This window comes from Leucoraja erinacea, chromosome 3 (genome assembly GCF_028641065.1).
Source record: "Leucoraja erinacea ecotype New England chromosome 3, Leri_hhj_1, whole genome shotgun sequence".
NCBI lineage: Eukaryota > Metazoa > Chordata > Chondrichthyes > Rajiformes > Rajidae > Leucoraja > Leucoraja erinaceus.
In genome coordinates this window covers 28,341,553-28,360,031 of record NC_073379.1, presented here as the reverse complement: position 1 = coordinate 28,360,031, position 18,479 = coordinate 28,341,553, and the positions used below count along the sequence as shown (strand labels likewise).

The 18,479-nt window shown below is 40.6% G+C and overlaps 1 protein-coding gene across 10 annotated transcripts in view; it reads left to right on the top strand.

Annotated features, from left to right (window-relative positions):
* The window catches only part of bnc2 (basonuclin 2), a 533,367-nt gene that overhangs the window by 508,415 nt on the left and 6,473 nt on the right, over positions 1 to 18,479 (top strand). For 8 of the 10 annotated variants that reach the window (XM_055632361.1, XM_055632358.1, XM_055632356.1 and 5 more), the window contains one exon: positions 12,307 to 12,333. The exons of the other annotated variants lie outside the window; for them this stretch is intronic. In XM_055632361.1, the coding sequence (XP_055488336.1) occupies positions 12,307 to 12,333 (27 nt within the window). The remainder of the gene's footprint in view (positions 1 to 12,306; positions 12,334 to 18,479) is intronic. 10 annotated transcript variants of the gene reach the window in all.

Sequence of the window (18,479 nt, the reverse complement as noted above, 5' to 3'; positions counted from 1 at the left end):
GGGAGCAATACAGTGCTCCAACCCTCCAAAGTCCTACCAAAGTCCCTCATCAGTGGTACTCTTTAAGTAAAACTCATCCATTCTCTTTTGGAATGTGGCCACAATTGTACCCAATACTCATGGCTGACCGAATATACTGTAGAATGTTAGCAAAACCTCCATTTGTAAACCCAGAATACTGTTTTCCATATTAATTGCTCTGCCTTTAAAAATTCCTTCTCAGCTCTGCAGGCCTGTCCAGGTGGCTGTTTCCTCCCAGATCATTGTTCCTGAAGGCATGAAAAGAACAGATATGAAAGAAAGAAAGGGCATAATATGTATAATCCTTCAATCGTCTGGGAGCAATCACATGTTAAGAATGTGAGTGCCACTGATTGAATGCACCCTGCTAAGGTGCCCACCCTGACATCTCTGCTGCCTCACAGCTCCCGCCAGCTGAGTTTGACTGTGTGGGCTTTTTGCCTCGATGCTTCAGATTCCTTCCACATCCCAAAGACGAGCTGGAAGGTTAATTGACGACTATAAATTGCCCCTAGTGTGGGTAGGTGGATGGAGAATGAATGGAAGGAGGTGATGGACATGTGAGCAATAGGTTGCAGGGAAACAACTGGGGGAATGGAACTGATTGGATGGCTTTGACAGCTGGCAATGAGAGAATGGATAAAATGTGAGAAATATGAAAAGACATATCCATTAAGGGTTAAAGTTATTTTCAATTTCTTGACGCAGTTGCTGTGGACAGTGTTTAATGAGGGATTATTGCCAAGTGATTTGCAGACATAGCTATATGACCTGAGCGGGAGCATTGACTATCAAAGTGAGGTAAATGATGGGATGTTTATTGTAGATGTTGGCAGTTGCTACAATATGATAAACTGCCAGAGGTGCACATATCAGTAATCATTGAGATTATTAGTGTCATTAATCATAATTCCCCAAAATATGGCAGCAGCCAATTTTGACCAATGCTGTCTGTTGAGGTGGTCGTTAGGAGCTGAGCTAATAGAGTGCCGCGCTCCCATCAACAACAGTTTACTTTGAGAATGCGAGGTTAATTATATTTGAGCTGCTGATTTCTCCTCTCCTTGGAATAAACTGAGCACTTTGTCAATCCCAAGAGTTTCTTCCTGTTAAAATGGTGAAATTATTTTATTGAAATGTTTTCCATTGGCTGGAATCTTAGACTTATGAAACAATAGAGTGGGATTGTGTTAAAGCTGATATCTCACAGAGAGATAGTGAATGTTCACGTTAACTCTTTCCCTGGGCTTTACAGATCAAATTAACAATTTATGGCTGTTTAGTGTTTGGTTTGTAAAACTAACTTCTCCAAGTTGGGATAATGAGCAATTATGTAAGCCAGTTAATGTTCTATCTGTGTGGGTATTATAGAGCTGTCATCAGTTTTATTTTACATCTGCTAACAAATTTAAACCATTCTAACAAATAGAATGCTTTCAATGAAATGGTCAGCGGTACACAAACCACTTATACACACAAAGCAACTCACTGCCTCGTCCATAACCACTGTGTCTGACAGAAATGTGCTTTTCAGAACAATTGAGTAATGGGCTGTGCCAGGTCCCAGGTAATACCAGTTGAACTTACACCTTCAATTTACCCCCATTTATTCTCAGCACTACGGCAGTCCCCGTGATTATTAGTGAAATTAAAAAATACCCACTATTCCAATCCTATTATTCCCTTGCACCTTTCATCTGGTATCATACACATTGGGGTGCTGGTACCGCATACAGTATGGTTATTATCTGGGGAAAGAACAGAACTAGGACAATCAATGGGATATTTGATTAAGAATTCAGGAGCATCTTCTTTGGCCATTCTGTGCTTGGATGTAGTACTTGCTCCCACAGAGATTGTGAACTATTTTTTGGGAACAACACTGTTACATGGCTAATAGAGCCACTCCCTCACAGCTCTAGAGACCTGAGCTCAACCTGAATTTGGATACTCTCTGTGTGGAGTGTTCACATTCTGCTTGTGACCACTTGAGTTTCTTTCCAGTGCTCTCATTTCCTCCCAAATCCAAAAGATTTGTATTGGTAAGCTAATCGGCCACTGTAAATTGCCTGTTGTGTGTTGGTGTGTCGGAGAATCTGGTAGGAGTTGATGAGAATATGCGGTTGATGGTCAGTACAGACTCGGTGGGCTGAATGGCCTGTTTCTGTACTATATCACTCTATAACATTCATTATGTGAAGAACTCAAATGGGTTAACAACACGTTCTCTTTGTTGAAATTACAAACGGAGGAGAGAGAGAGAGAGAGAGAGACGTATAGCACAACACAATTAAAAAATGTTACACTTCTGTCTAACTAATGTCCTTATACAGTTGCAGCAATTGATTACGCTTAGTCTAATGCGTTCTATGGGTAATTACAGCATTAAGGATTTTTCAAACAGCAAATTAGAGAACATTACATTCAACAAATATCAAAACTGTATGACTTACTCCACTGAACAGAGATGGAAGTGGTAATTCCTCAATCTCACTTACATAATTTTTCACATGATACATTATACAATTTAAGAGAATTTTTGTTCGGTGTCACTGATATTTATGTGGGAGATATGAAACAATAGATAAATCTGTTTAAAGACAGTTGTGGGCTTTAGAGAGAGGCCCACATGGTTCTTAACAGTGCTGTTGATTGCCTGTTCTTTATAGTTAATTGCACCTGCAATTCCCTCATGTTTTGAGGGGTAATGCATGCACGCTTCCAGTAACATATCAGTGCCAAGCTATCTGTCTGACGACAGCAAAGCTTATTAAGGTGTGAATCAAGGTCAAAAGCAATCAACCCTCAGAAGACCAGAAGGTTAAGATCTACCAAAATGGTAAATTGGCTTTGTAACCTGCAAGCTTGTTGTGGGAGAGAAATATAAGGTGCTGTGTCCCAAAGGAAATAGAAGAGAATGCAGGCTGTGTTGAATATTCAGTCCCTTGCTACAGTCTGTTTCTTTTTCATATCATCAGATTGTGAAACTTTGTGGATTGTAGTGATATTGAAATTTCAGTTGTGTTTCTTTGAAAGGACTCTATACAACATTTTATGGTTTTTAAGATACATAGATTTGCATAACACAGACCATAGAGTCATAAACAGGGAGTTGGACAATAAACCCGATCGTCATCCTACCACATTCATGCCGGCCTTTTTGCTTGTCAACAGAAACCCCTTTTTCTAGCATTAGGATTGTATCTTTCTATGCTTTGCCTGTTTAACAGCCTATCTAAATATCCCTTAAATGACCAATTGTATTTAATTTCATCAACTCCACATCTATTCCTCTGATTCCAACTGACTATTTGGACAGTGATTGCCTTTCTCTTTACCTAAGCTTTATTCATATGGCCTCAGTGGGCAGCTCCTTCAGAATATCCTCTCTTCTTTTTTGCATCCCCCCCTTTCATGTCTGAACTTTGTATATTGGGAACATTAAATGCCAGTCCCACCCTTCACATGACCATGTTTCTGTGATTGCAATAACAGAGCAATTGCATTTGCTGATCCATGCTCTGAGCTCATCTGACCTACATGTGAGGTCCCTAAATTAAAGTAAATTAAGTCTATTAACAGTGTAATCTGCCACTGTCCCAGTGAGGCAACATACCCATCTGGAGTTTCACCCTTGGCCCATAGAAACGCCAGTCTGTTCCCATCACTAATACATCCTTTAGCACTACCACTGGCCTCAGCTTTTCCCTTCTGCCATGCATCAGGCACAAGCATAATATCAGAAACTTGGCTGCCCCTGCTGCTTTCTTCTGAGATGCCTCCTCCTCCCGACAGAATCCAAAATTGAATATCTATTTGAAAGGGGACTTGCATTACCTGCCTCCATCACTGCTCTTCCTGGTGGGCAACCATCACCTCTCTTTCTGCTACTGCAGTGTGACCAACTCATGAAATATACTAAATACTACATTTTCCACCATGAATGCTCCATAGTGAATCTAACTGCTCCATGTGGTCTCACAAGAGGCGCACGTGGACACAGTGGTATGCTGGTTCTGCAGGATGAGCAACATCACGGGCAGTTTCAATGCCACTGATGACATTGGTTTAGTCACCAGTGGCATTGGAATTGCCCCTATGTTGCACATCCTGCAGAACCAGCATACCACATCCCTACTGGTTCCTAGTCACTTCAACAAAGCAAAAAAGCTTACCTGATCACTACTCACCCTGCTCCCAAGCCCACACTTTGATCTCACAGTCTGTATCAAATCCCAGTGTGGTAATGCGGAATTGGTAATTTCTTATTGTATGCCTTTGGACTTTGTGTAATAATCCTCCTTCCAAATATATCCAACATCTAATTCATGCCTAATTGCAGTGGGTCTGACAGCATGGCACCATATTCTTCCCAAAGTAGCAACAAATCAAGAGCATCCAGTCAATCCATTTACCATTTAAAAAAAGTGTCCCATCATAATTCTATTCTTAATCTGGGTGAACACTACCTTCATTTCACGTAAAAGTCTCAGGTCAGGGAATGGGAGACAATAGTCTGCTTAGGAAAACTATTCTATCAAATACGTTATGAAAGATTGGGAACAAGTCTAAACTATTATCAATTATGACATATAACTACAGATTATTTATGCTAACCATAATATCACCATAGACATAATGTGATTGATAATTTTCCTTTAAGAGGCACCATCTTTTTTTTTTTCACTGACATTGTTACATTCCTTATACACGGTCCCGTAATTTGCCACCTATCGTTCCTTTTTTTTGGTTTATATTTTTGCGGTTTGTCGGACGTATATATGTGTACATAATTAACTCTGTAAACAAGTGTACTGCTTGTCAGCTGCAAAGAAGTGTGAAAACGATTAACAGTCCAGAGCCGGGGCCATTAGTACATTACTTCCTCTGTGTAGCATTCTCTGAGCTCCTTCAGAGACTGCCCACCTCCACCCCCACCATCCCCCTCTCCCATTCCTTTTTCTTGACAAAGGGAGAATGTCGGTCTAATGTGCCACCACATTACAGGCCATGAGGGGCTGCGTTGCTGACGGTGAAGGAATGGAGTAGGCAGAGCAATTCACTGCCAATTGAGAAAAGAACTCTAATTCTGATAAATGGTCGACCCCATTACATCCTACCTGTTATTATAACAGACATGCAGTATCTGTGCAGTAAATTAGTTAAACCCCATAAGGGTTTCACAGTAGCTTATCTTGAAGTGAGTAATTTGACTGTTGAAGGAGGTGCGCGCGTGACCGGTATAAGTGATTCTTTCCACATTAAAGCAGCTTTAATTGACTGCTATTTTCTTCCTTAATTCATACTTATCATACATTGTCTCTCCACGAGAAAGAATACAAAAGTAGTTTACAGTAATTTATCTTTTATCAACTAATATTTTTATTTATTATTGAACAAAAAAATACCTTGACAGTAAAATAAAGTAGTGCAGTTTTGCATTGAAAAAACCCATAAACTACAAATTTCAAGGTAATCTATAATAACAAAGAATATACATTGTCTGTACAATATACATTATTGTATATTTGAAATTAGGGTGATTTCATCTGTATAATTTACGGTGATGGTATTTTTCTATATTAATGTGATTGAAAATTGCAATATATTGTAATATGCATTACATCAATGTATTGAATATAAGCACAGTATAATATTTAATGAATGTGTTAATCAGAATATATTACTCAATAATGTATAATTGCATAATAATAGCAATCCCCATGTGTTAGATAATGAATGTTCCTTTTCAGGAATTACATGAATTTTCAGGAATCACATCTCACCCCACCACCACACCCTCCTCTTTCCGCTGCAACTCCAAATCTTAGAATACACAACTCTTTCCTCCCTTTGGATAAATGCACTTATTTTTTTCTGGTCGTCCATTGGACCATTTTCGCCTCCCCTTATTAGAATGTCCCACCTCCATCCTCTTTGGTTGCACCATCTCCATCCCTCATTGAGACAGACTTTCCTCCATTGCATTGAAAGGTCCTGACCCGAACCATCACCTAGCCATATTCTCCAGAGTTGCTGCCTGACATGCTGAGTTACTCCAGCGCTTTGTGTCTTTTTCCTCCATTGTTTATTGTTCTGGACCTACCTCCATATTCTGATTGGTCCAGGCCTCACTAAATGTCCGTAGAAAAGAATCCCTCAATGCTTCCAACATTTTCTGTTTTTGCTTTGCATTTCCAAGTTTAGTTTAGTTTAGCAAAAACAGAAAATGTTGGAAGCATTGAAGGATTCTTGACCTGAAACATCAACTCCGTTTCACTCGCCCCAGATACCTCCTGACTTGCTGTGTTTTCCACCATTCCTTCGTATTATTTGCTAAAATAATCTCCGATTCAAATTTTGTTGCATGAACAAATTCCGTTGTGGGTTTATCTCCGTGTGCCAGGAATCCTTTAGATTACGGACCCATGAAATGATTATTCATTGCCTTACATCCTTGTCTGATATTAATTCCTTTTCTGCAAAATGGTTTCCTTAGAATTGGATGACCAAGAGTTTTGTAAGCTTATGAAGAAATTGTTGTTTCCAAGATTGTTGTGCATGTAAAATTCATTGCACAATACAAAACAAGCTGCAGCATGAAAAATGCAATCTGAATTTATACATTAAGCAGCAAAAATAAGGTTGACATATTCCATATGGACCAGCAAGGCCTTTGATAAAGCTCTGTATGGTATGGTGCTCTAGAAGGTTAGATCGGATGTGATCCAGGAAGAACTAACTAAATGGATACAAAATTGGCTTCATGAGAGGAAGGAGACGGTGGTGGTAGGTTGTTTATCAGACTGGAGGCCTGTGATGTGCCTCAAGGATCAGTGCTGGTCCCATTTCACTTTGTGGTTTATATCAACATTTTGGATGAGAATGCACAGAGCATGTTTAGTAAGGTTGCAGATGACACTAAAATAAATTGTGCTGTAGACAGTGCAGATGATTGTCAAAAGTTACAGCAGTATCTTGATCAACTGAGCAAGTAGGCTAAGGAAAGGTTAACATAGAAACATAGAAATTAGGTGCAGGAGTAGGCCATTTGGCCCTTCGAGCCTGCACCGCCATTCAATATGATCATGGCTGATCATCCAACTCAGTATCCCGTACCTGCCTTCTCTCCATACCCCCTGATCCCCTTAGCTACAAGGGCCACATCTAACTCCCTCTTAAATATAGCCAATGAACTGGCCTCAACTACCCTCTGTGGCAGAGAGTTCCAGAGATTCACCACTCTCTGTGTTATGGAGTTTAATGCAGATAAGGGTGAGATGTTGCATCTTCTGAAGTCAAACCAGGGCAGAAACTTCACAGTGAATGGTAGGGCGCTGGGGAATGTTGTAGAGCAGAGGGATCTGGGAGTACAGACACATACTTCCTAGAAAGTGAAATAATGGTATCTCCATTGTCATCTAAATGGTCACTATATATGTGGACCCAGCACCATACTAGTACCATACCATGGCCACAGGCCTCCAAAACAACCCTCCACAACTATCCTTTGACTTCGTCCCATATGCCAATTTTGAATCCAATTAGAGTCATAGAGCAATACTGCGTGGAAACAGGGTCTTTGGCCACCTATTCCTTCCTGACCGAGTTAGCATAATGGGGTAATTATATTTTCCTGCATTTGGCCCATAGCCGTCTGACCGTCCTCATGATGTTGAGCTCTTTCACGTTCCCTCTGCCTCATGGCCTGTTTCTCTGGCAAGTAGCCCTCATCTCCAAGTGAAGATCCCTTCAGTTTAGTTCTCCTCCAAACATTTCCTAACCTGTATCATTTCAAATGTATTTTCAAAGTTGTAATTGTATCACTGCTATAGCTTCCTCCAGCGCCTCATTCCTGAAACCTTCTAAGTGAAAAGGTTGTCCCTGCTGTTCCTCGTTAATCCCTCTGGTTTTAGAATACCCTATGCTGGGCAAAAGATTGCGAGCATTTACTTTAACCATGCCTGTCATGATATTGTACACCTCATAAGGTCACCGCTTAGCCTCCTACGCTCCACAGAAAAAAGTCCCAGACTCTCCAACCTCTTGCCCTTAATTCAAGGCCGCAAACCCAAGTAGCATTCTGGTGACATTTCTCTGCCCCCTTTCCAACTTAAAAATATCCCTCTTATAGTTGTGTGAACAGAACAGCATTCAGCAAGTGTGATCTCACCAACAACTTGTGCAGCTACATCATGATGTGCCAATCTTTGTGCCCAATATCCTTCACAATGAGGGTGGAGAAAACACTTCCTTCTTCACACTGATCACCTGACTCGCCACTTTTAAGAAAACATGCACTTCCACACTCACTGCCCTGCAACACACTTCAGGGCTCAACAATGTCCTGAGTCCTGACCTAGCTTGACATACCAAACTGCAACTATTCACACTTGTCAGAGTTAAATTCCATTTGCAATCCTTGGCCTACCTTCCCAACTGATCTTGACCCTGGTATAAATTTGGTTATCCCTCCTCACTGACCACTATACCATTAATTTTGGTGTCATCTCCAAATTTACTGACAATGTTAAGTACATGCTCATCCAAATCGTTAATGAACAAATAACAGTGGATCCAGCATCAACCTCTAAGACACTCCAACGGTCACGGACCACCAATCAGCAAAACAATCCACCTCATGAAGGGCGGTACGGTGGTTCAGTGGTAGAGTTGCTGCCTTACAGCGTTTTCAGCACCAGAGACATGGGTTTGATCCCGACTACGGGTGCTGCCTGTAGGGAGTTTGGACATTCTCCCCGTGACTGCGTGGGTTTTCTCTGAGATCATTGGTTTCCCCCCACACTCCAAAGGCGTACAGGTTTGTAGGGTAATTGGCTCTGTATAAATGTAAATTGTCCCTAGGATAGGGTAGTGTTAATATGCGGGGATCGCTGGTCAGTGCGGACTCGGTGGGCTGAAGGGCCTGTTTCCGCGCTGTATCTCTAAACTAAACTAAACTACCATTTAACTCCTTCCTTAAAGCCAATTTGGAATCTAATTGACAGGTTCACCTTGGATTCCATGCACTTTATTTTTATTATTTTTATTATTGTATTTTAATGACCACACAGCCAGGCTGATGGAATTTGTTATCAGTACAGCTCGGTACAGGTTCCAACATTTCATCAACATTAAACATTTAACATAGATATACATACAGACAGACACATTACATAATACATAAGGGCCATGCTTATTCTTATTCCTCACCGTACAGAGTTTAAAATGTTAATTGCAGTGGGAATGAAACTGTTTTTGAAGCGGTTTGTTTTGGAGGCAATTGTCCTGTAACGCCTCCCAGAGGGCAGTAACTGAAAGGCATAGTGTGCAGGGTGAGTAGGATCAGAGATGATCTTGCGGGCTCTGTGTAGTGTCCGTTTGTGATAAAGTGATTCAAGGGATGGTAGGGGTAAGCCAATAATTTGTTGATGCTCTGTTGATGATGCGCTGTAATTTCTTCCGGGAGAGTGAGTCGAGACTGCCGAACCAGACTGTGATGGATGCTTTCGATGATGGCTGTACAGAAGCGGAGCATGAGATGAGACTTTACTCTGAACTATTAACCTTCCATATTAACCTACAGTGCAGGACTTTGTCAAAGGCCTTGCTAAAGCCCATATAGATAACACCCACACGCACTCCTCATCCTTTTGGTGGCCTCTTCAAAATATATGGGACATGATTTCCCATGCACTTATGAATCTCTTGTTATTGGTGAGGCACGAATATTGAGGACCTGGTTCTGAAAGACTATCTTTTCAAAACAAATTTACAATTTGATTGAACCTCTGCATTGAATTTATCCGAGAAGAATTAATTTTAGATTCTTTTATATGACCAGTAGACGGAACCTCATCAGTAGAATGATTTTACCTGGAACACCCAGTTATCATTTATACTTACACTATGCATGAGTCATCACCAATCTGACTGTAATCTTCTCAAACACTGTAAACAGAAAAGTAAGAAAGTGAAGTTTCTCTGCCAAATTCATCTTGTCAAGTCAGTACAATCCAACCCAAAAATGGAATCCTGAAGATCTTGTTTGAAATGTTTATTTTGCAGATGTGGACGTCCCTGGAAAGGCCAGTATTTATGACCCAATCCATAAACTGAACGTTTAACCTGAACTTTACACAGAGTAAAGTCAGCCATATGGCTATGAGTCTGGAGCCACATATAATCTAGGGTAGCAACAATAAATGTAATTACCTGAAGGACATGAGCCAATCAATTGCCCTTTTTTCGCTATCTACATCATCTTTTTAAAATCCGGAATTGATTTCATTATCTATAGATTATCAGTTCACATTTTTATTTTTAATCTAGCAATTTAATTATGTGCTACCATGTGCATTTTATAAATAAACAATTGATAATTTTAGATTCTTGAAAATTGTCAAATGTAAAAGGAACTGTAAATGTTTCACTTTTTCCATTTTAGATTAATGTCATTCATTCACAGATTACACACGGGTCCATTTAACATTGGAAGACCACTCTACACTAAACCTGTGCGACATTTTAGAATTGGCATTCATGTTTTCTAGTCTTTCAATGGACCCATCTCACTATTTTGTCTGAAGATAGACACAAAATGCTGGAGTAACTCAGTGGGACAGGCAGCATCTTTGGAGAGAAGGAATGGGTGATGTTTCGGGTGGAGACCCTTCTTATTTTATTTTCTGTGGACCATCATCTGGCAAATAATTCATACTCCTCCTGTCTCTTGGTTATTTAGTTGCTTCATCATTGTGGCCCAGTCTAGGCTCTAAACCCTGGCATTCCTCGCTATAACTTTCTACCTCCGTAACTCTCTTTCCTTCTTTAAAATTCATCTTAAAAGCTGTTAAAACTTTGGCCACCACTTCTCACATGTCCATGTACGGCTCAGTGTTTATTTAGGTAATGCTTCTGTGAAGCATCTTGCGAAGCACTGTCAAATTAGATAAGCCGTACGAAAGGAAGCTGTACGTGTGGCAGATGTTTGTTGTGTTGTATGTTATAGTGAAATTTCCAAGTGAGTCTGATCTGGCATTAACCCTGGGCACTCTTTTAGTGTGGACTTTGCAGGTAAACTCCTCCTGAACTACGGAAGTGCTATTTTCTTGTTAGTGCAAATGCAGTGAAAAGGGTGAGGATATAGTTGTAAATGATATTACTCTGGTTTCTAAACAGAGTATCTTGAAGATATGTAACTGCAGAGCTGAAACTTTGATGTCTCACATCTGCACTCAATTCGAACACAGATGGTCGTGGTGCCATGCAAAGATTGGACAATCCACATCCATCTTCATAAATAAAATGCAACATTATGCTACTGTAGATATTTTAGAAGAGTGTTAGGCCTCTTTGGATGGATTGATTTTGCAATCAGGTAAATATGTAAAGGAGATGAACAGCTGTATACAAATTAGTGAGGAACAGTCCCTGGTTGCATTAGGCTGGAACAGGAACTGGAGACAGGAACAAAGAGATGAGATTAAACTGGTAAATTACTTCTCTATTACGTATGTATAAACATCAAGATACTGTGTTTTTTTTAAATTCCAGATTCTGCTCACCCTTTTTGAAGTTTGAGTTTATCAATCCTCAGTTGAAATTGCATGACTATTTGCCTCCCCACTTCACCCATTTTGTATGTGAGTCTGGCAGCGTTTGATGACTTGGTTGATAGGCTAATTGGCTACTTTAAATAGCGTGTAGGTGAGAGGTAGAAATAGGGAGAGTTGATTGGAACATGGGCAGAACAATAATATTTATGATTAGTGGATGCAGGGTGGTTGTTGCGGGCTCGGTGGGCTGAAGGGACAGTATCCTTGTGGAATTACTCTATGATTTAATCTTTGACCATTGATTTATGTCGATTTTTATTCTCCTGTAATCTTCTTGGAAATACTGTGCTATCTTCTGAGAAAAAGTTGATCAATGTTGAGCTTCTTACTTTGGGATTATCCCAAGCAGAAAATGAGATGTGCAGATGAGGTCCTCGTTAAGTGTGCTAAAACAAAGGGAATGAATTAACTGAAGAATAACCTCACGAAACACCACCAGATTTCACAGGTCAACTCCCTGGAATCCACATGGGGTAGGCATAGACCATCTTCTCTTGTGGATATGAGAATGGGACCCCGTTTTGTTTCGAAATGTATTGACATGTTGACAATGTCTTATCATCAGATGTATCATTACTGACTGTGAAAGCACTCGTTTCCTGGTTTGTTATGTGACTGAAAACATAACTAATTTTTCTTTCTTTCTTTTATACAACCCATTTCTCAGGCATCTCATACACAGAATACCGCACAGGTATAAACCATTTACTAATCTTACAAGCTTCTGTAGTTTATTGTAAAATTGCAAACTAGTTTCTGAAATACTTGCATGTGCTCACCAGTGTGCAATTAATACTAGCTTATGGTGCATAAAATAATGCTTTTTACTTCATTGCTGAACATAAATTCTTAATCAGATTTAACTGGTTCATAAGTACTTTCTAACTAATTGATATTAAAATAATTAGCAGGTTAAGAATGTTAATCCAAAGAGAAGATTACAGTTTCAAATTTAAAAAAAAAAAGAAATCCCAGTTACAATTGGACTTTGTGCTTGGGGTGTTGATACTTAAGCCACTGGCTTTAAGGGAAGTCTATTATTAACAATATCTTATTGAGGCTTCCCGTATTTTCAGAGCCTTTTAATGCCAGTTCTGATTCCTGTGCTGATATGATCATCATCTTTCCAGAGAAGCTGCTTAAGCTGATGCATAACCTGAATTCGAGCTTATCTATCTTTCAATGCCCACATCACCAGTCCCCCCTCCTCACACCCATCCGGTTATCAACGTGTCCATTTCAAATCAATTCCACATTTGCCAAGCAACCACTATAGCGAGTGTGCTGGGAATTGATGCCCAGCCATGTTGCAGCAAGAACTGATCGCTACAATCCTTGTAAGGAAACACAGCAATGTGAAAAAGGCAGTGTAGAAATCTCCTGCTCTTCTTAGAAATAGTTTTCTGAAAGAGGATAGTGTTGATTATCAACTCTTCTGAATGATACACGCGCTGACATTACTGTGCTCTGTCAGTACTGCCCCTTCAGCACATCAAGCAATGTTGATTATTAAAATAGAGGGACTTTCACATTGAAGTCACAAGCCCCTTAAAAAGGCAGCACAGGTGAATAAAGTGGTGAAGAAAGCACATGGGATGCTTGCCTTCATTGGCAATGGCATAGAATATAAATATTGGGATGTCATGTTACAGTTTTATAAAATCTTAGTTAGGGCAGAAGTGGTCTGGTCACCATACCATAGGAGGAAGGTGATTGTGCTGCAGAAAAGATTCACTAGGATATTGGAATATTATATGTAGTTCTGGTTCCCCATTACATGAAGGATGTAGAGGTTTTGGAAAGAGTGCAGAGCAGGTTTACTAGAATGATGACTGAATTAGGGGTATCCATTATAGGGACATGTTGGACAGCCCTGGATCATTTTCTCAAGGAGGTTGCAAGGAGACCTGATGGTGGTGGGTCTAGTGTAGATGGGGCAGCTTGGTCTGCATGAACAAGTTGAGCCGATGGGCTTTTTGCTTGCTGTATGACTCTGACTCAATGTAAAATTATGAGAGGCATAGAAAGGCCAGACAAAACACTTTTCCCAGGACGGAAAAATCAAACACGAGGGGGTTAAGGCAGATACGATAGTGGCATTTAAGAGACTTATAGATAGGCGTATGTATATGTAGGGAATGAAGGGATATACATTATGTGCAGACAGATGGTCTTGGCATCATATTTAGCAACTGGACCTGTTCTTGTACTGTACTGCTCTATGTTTTATGTCCTAGGATGTTCACACAAGAAACTGCAAATGCTGGAATACTAAGACAAACATAAAGTGATGGAGGAACTCAACGGGTCAGGTAGCATCTGGTGAGGGAATGTAGTGCCTTCCCAAGACGCTACCTGTCCTGCTGAGTTTCTTTGGTTAGCTTCTATGGCCTATGACTCTTATGACCTCCACTGTATACCACCAATGACAGACAGCATGATACACCTTCAATCCTGCCCCTCCAACATCTCTCTCTAGTGTAGCACTCCTTCAGTACTCTTTGATGATGTAGTGCTTCCTCGATGCTAGCACTACAACAGTACACCATGCCATTTACACTGACTTTCATGCACAGGTCACTGTTGAGTGGGACTTGAACTAAAAATGGATCTGTCCACTAAACAGCTTCAAAAGCTGCTTAACCACTTATGCTTTATGCTACTTATTGGGGAACCTCGTGCATTTATGAAGAAGCTATTGGATAAATTGTAAACGTTCTACCCCCTTTATCAAACTTACCCAATTTAGCATTCACCACTGGTACGTTAAATTGACCGGTCATTATGTGTGAGTGGCAGGCGAGTACACAGTCCTAGTTTATGTTCATTCTAGTTTATACCCATTCTAGTCCCCCTCACACGTAGGACATATTTTTCTGGTTGCTGCCTTTAAAGTTGAGACCTGCAGAACAGTGAGATTTCAATATTTTCATTCATAATTATTGCCATGGGAATTCAAAATTGCCATTTCGTTGAGGAGTGTTAATGTTTCCTGATTAGTGTTCCATCCTTTGATGTTGGCGCCTCCATATTGGGTATTAAATTATCGTGTGTTAGTGTCCAATCTTAATGTTCTACCATTGAATATTAGTGTCTCATTATGTCTATTTGTGCCACCATTGAGAGTTAGCCATGCAGTACGGAAACAACCTGATTGTCCTACCATGCCTGTGCTGGCCATCAAGTATCTCCCTTTACTAATCCTATTTCCCAGCACTCGGCTTGTGCCCTCATACTTCCAATATTCGCATCTTGAAAAGGGGCACATCGAGTTCTCATCCAGATACTTTCATATGTCCTGAAAGTTTCTGCCTCCAGCACTTCCTGAGGGTATGTCACAAGTTACAGTCATCGACTGGATAAATATATTTCTTCCTCAAATTGCCTTTTAATCTCCTGTCCCTTAACATAAACCTCTGATTATGGACGTCTCTGCTAATGGGATGTTTCTCACTATCTACCCTATGTGAGGTCAGTATGGGAAGTGTTTGCCAAATATTTGTGTTCGGTCCACCAAAGCCTACTGGATTTCACCCCCCCCCCCCCCCCCCCCCCCCCCCCCCCCCCTCCCCCCCCCCCCCCCCCCCCCCCCCCCTTTGCCCCTTTTCTTCCCTATCCTTTGGCTGGATGCGTATCCATTTATCCCACCCTCCTCCATCAATATTCCTTCTTCTGGCTTCACAATTCCCACTTCAAACTTTATCTTACACCTTTTGTCTTTTCATCTCTGGCCTTTGTTTACCATCTGCCTATCAAAGAAAACCACTCATTGTATTTCTGTATTTACATGTCACTCACCATGCTTTGTGCTGCTTTGCCTCTCTTTCATCTTTCTCCCCCCCTCCATCACAAATGAAGAAGAGTCCTGACACGAAACGTCACCCATCCATATTCTCCAGAAATGCTGCCTGACCCACTGAGTTACTCCAGCACTGTGTTTTTTTATATTCCTGGAAATTGTATACCTCCCACCTCGTATTTTTTCAAGTTTAAATTCCATCTGCCTTTTCTATGCCCATTTTGCTATCTGGACAATTATGATTCTGTAGTGGAAGATTACCCTCCTCCCTCTCCACAATGTCACTGGTCTTCATTCCATCAGTGAACTTACTGATCATACTTCCCATAGCCACATCCACAGTAAGGGTCCCAGCACCGATTCCTGTGGCACACCACTGGTCACAGACTTCCAATTACAACAATAACCCTTCACCATCACTCTCTGCCTCCTATCAGCAAGCCAGTTTTAGATCCAATTTGTCAACTTGCCCTGAATCCCATTGCTTTGGACCTTTAGGAACAGTTTCCCATGTGGCACATGATCAAAAGCTATAGCGAAGTGCATAGCATCAATCACATCAATCCCACTTAGATACATTTGTGATGATGGGATGAGACTCAATTTGGTGGGTCTCAGCATCCCATCATTAATGCTTTATTATGGGCTGTTGAGGCCCAATCGTTGAATGTTTATGTTCCATCACCAGTGTCCTGTCTTTTATTGGTGGTGCCCCATCGTTGGGTATTAGTGTTTCATCATTAGTTTTCCATCATTTCAGTGAGAGATCAAGAAAGCCTCATCAGTGTGTTAGGAATTGATGGAGACCACATTTTTAACAGTTGTTTTATCAATTATTCTCCCTTCAGGATCAGGCCTTAGAGAAAATGTATTACCTTTCCCTTGCTATTTTGGGGCCACAATTCAGTGTGCTAATGGATGGTAAACATGTTGGGAAAAACATGGGCTGAAGGAGCTCTGCTGACTGGAAGTTCCTTGGAAGATAGATCAATCAGGCAGTGTTACTGAGCCAAGATCGCACCAACCTAACCTTCAGTCACTATATGAGCAAAACATATGGTGAAGGAATTTAGTGGGTCAGGCAGCATCTGTGGAGGAAATGGATAGGTGATGTTTCTGGCCCAAAACTTCACCTGTCCAATCTCTCCACAGATGCTGCCTGACTCACTGAGTTACTCTAACACTTTATGTTTTGCTTAGATTCCAGCAACTGCAGGTCCTTGTGTCTACATTTCAGTGACAGCATATCAGTCTGGGAAACGCCTGGACAACCCACAGGTGTTCTCACAACTCTGAAAGCAAAATCATTGTTTTTACAGTTCACATTGGTGGTTGGGGATTCTGGTCCAATGTGTGACAGGGAATGTTGGGCATCAGGCCCCTCTATTTCCTGTACCATTTTGTTTTGGAATTGTGACCAGTCACTCATGGTACTGCATCTGAAAGGACCATTAATGGGGCTGCTGCCATTATTTTTGGAGATATCGTTTGCTTTTTTTCTGAATGTGTGTTCAACCCATGGCTGAGTAGTTTTCTGGGAGAGCAGGTATACTTCTTCCATTAGTAAATTGGAACTGGTGCTTTTAATGTCCCAAACCAGCTCCTGAACATAGCACTAATGCAGTTGGGGATTATGGTAGTTATTACATTACATCATCGGTAGAGAGATTTGTTACAATATTAAAGAGCATCAAATTGAGTAAATGTCAATATAAATGAATTAAACTGCTGGCAGTAGATTAGGAACATGCACGACCACAGTCCTGCTAGTAATAGTCCCTTTCAACACATCTCTGAGTCTCCAGAATTTGTGGATGATGACTATGAATAATCTAATTTATAATTGGACTTGCAAAGGTCTTTCCTAAGCATTCTGTCAATGCTGTATTTAAAAAAATCATGCAGGAGTTCCACAAGATCTATGTTGTGTGGATTCAGATTGACATCTGCACTATTGTAACATCTTAGGAAGGAAGCACAGTTTGCCAGTTATTCGCTGTGTTTTGTCGGACCGAGCCGATTTGTATTGTCAGCTTAGAGCCTTTCCCCAGGGCAGAATTGGCCACCTTCACAGTGAGAACCATTAACTAAACAAACATGGAAAATTATCACAGTTGATGCAAGGCTATAATCCACTCAGGCCACTATAAACAGACTAACTATACCAAGATATTTATTTTGTATCTCATCTTTTGCACAATTCAACATTCAAAATCATTTAGAGTCGAAGAGTCAAACAGCATGGAAACAGCCCCTTTGGACCAACTTTTCCATGCCAACCAAGCTGCCCCACTGACACTAGTCCCACCTGCCCGCATTTGGCCAATATCCCTCTGAACCTTTCCTGTCCATGCCCCTGTCCAAATGTCTTTTAAATGTTATTATAGTATCTGCCTCAACTACCCTCTCAGGCGGCTCATTCCATAAACCCAGCACCAAAATTCACTTCATCCTTGTTCTTCAGCAGGTCAGCTGATATGTAACATTCATTATGTTGGGTAAATAAAAATCTCACTGAGTAGGTGAAGTAGCAAGTGCAAATACATTAATTATTTGACTGATAGGAAGCTGTTCATTAAATATATATTAACATCATTGTCTGAAATATTGAGTGTGTCTTTACTTTCTTGTATATACGTTCCGAGCTCTTCTCTGGATCACCTTTCTGAACAGCCTATACACTGAGTGTTGTTATTAAAATCTAATCAAGTGCCAATCTTCTGCATCTCAGAGGGATTGAAGATAGGAACTGTCTCACACCCAGGCTGGTTAAATAAACTATTTAGATAATTTAATTTTCAATATTTCCCCTTCTCGCTCCCACAATAAAACAAGCTAGACAAAACTAAATCTACACGAGTAGAATACAATTCGATAACGTTAGCACAATTTCAAAAGCAGAGGATAAAGTTTATCCAAGATCTTTAAAGTTACCACGTGGAGCCACACAATTGTTTACTTTGCAAACAGCTTGGAGCATCAGCGGTGACCTGATTTTATTTATTCAGCACCACTTGTGCAACATATTACAAATGAATGAA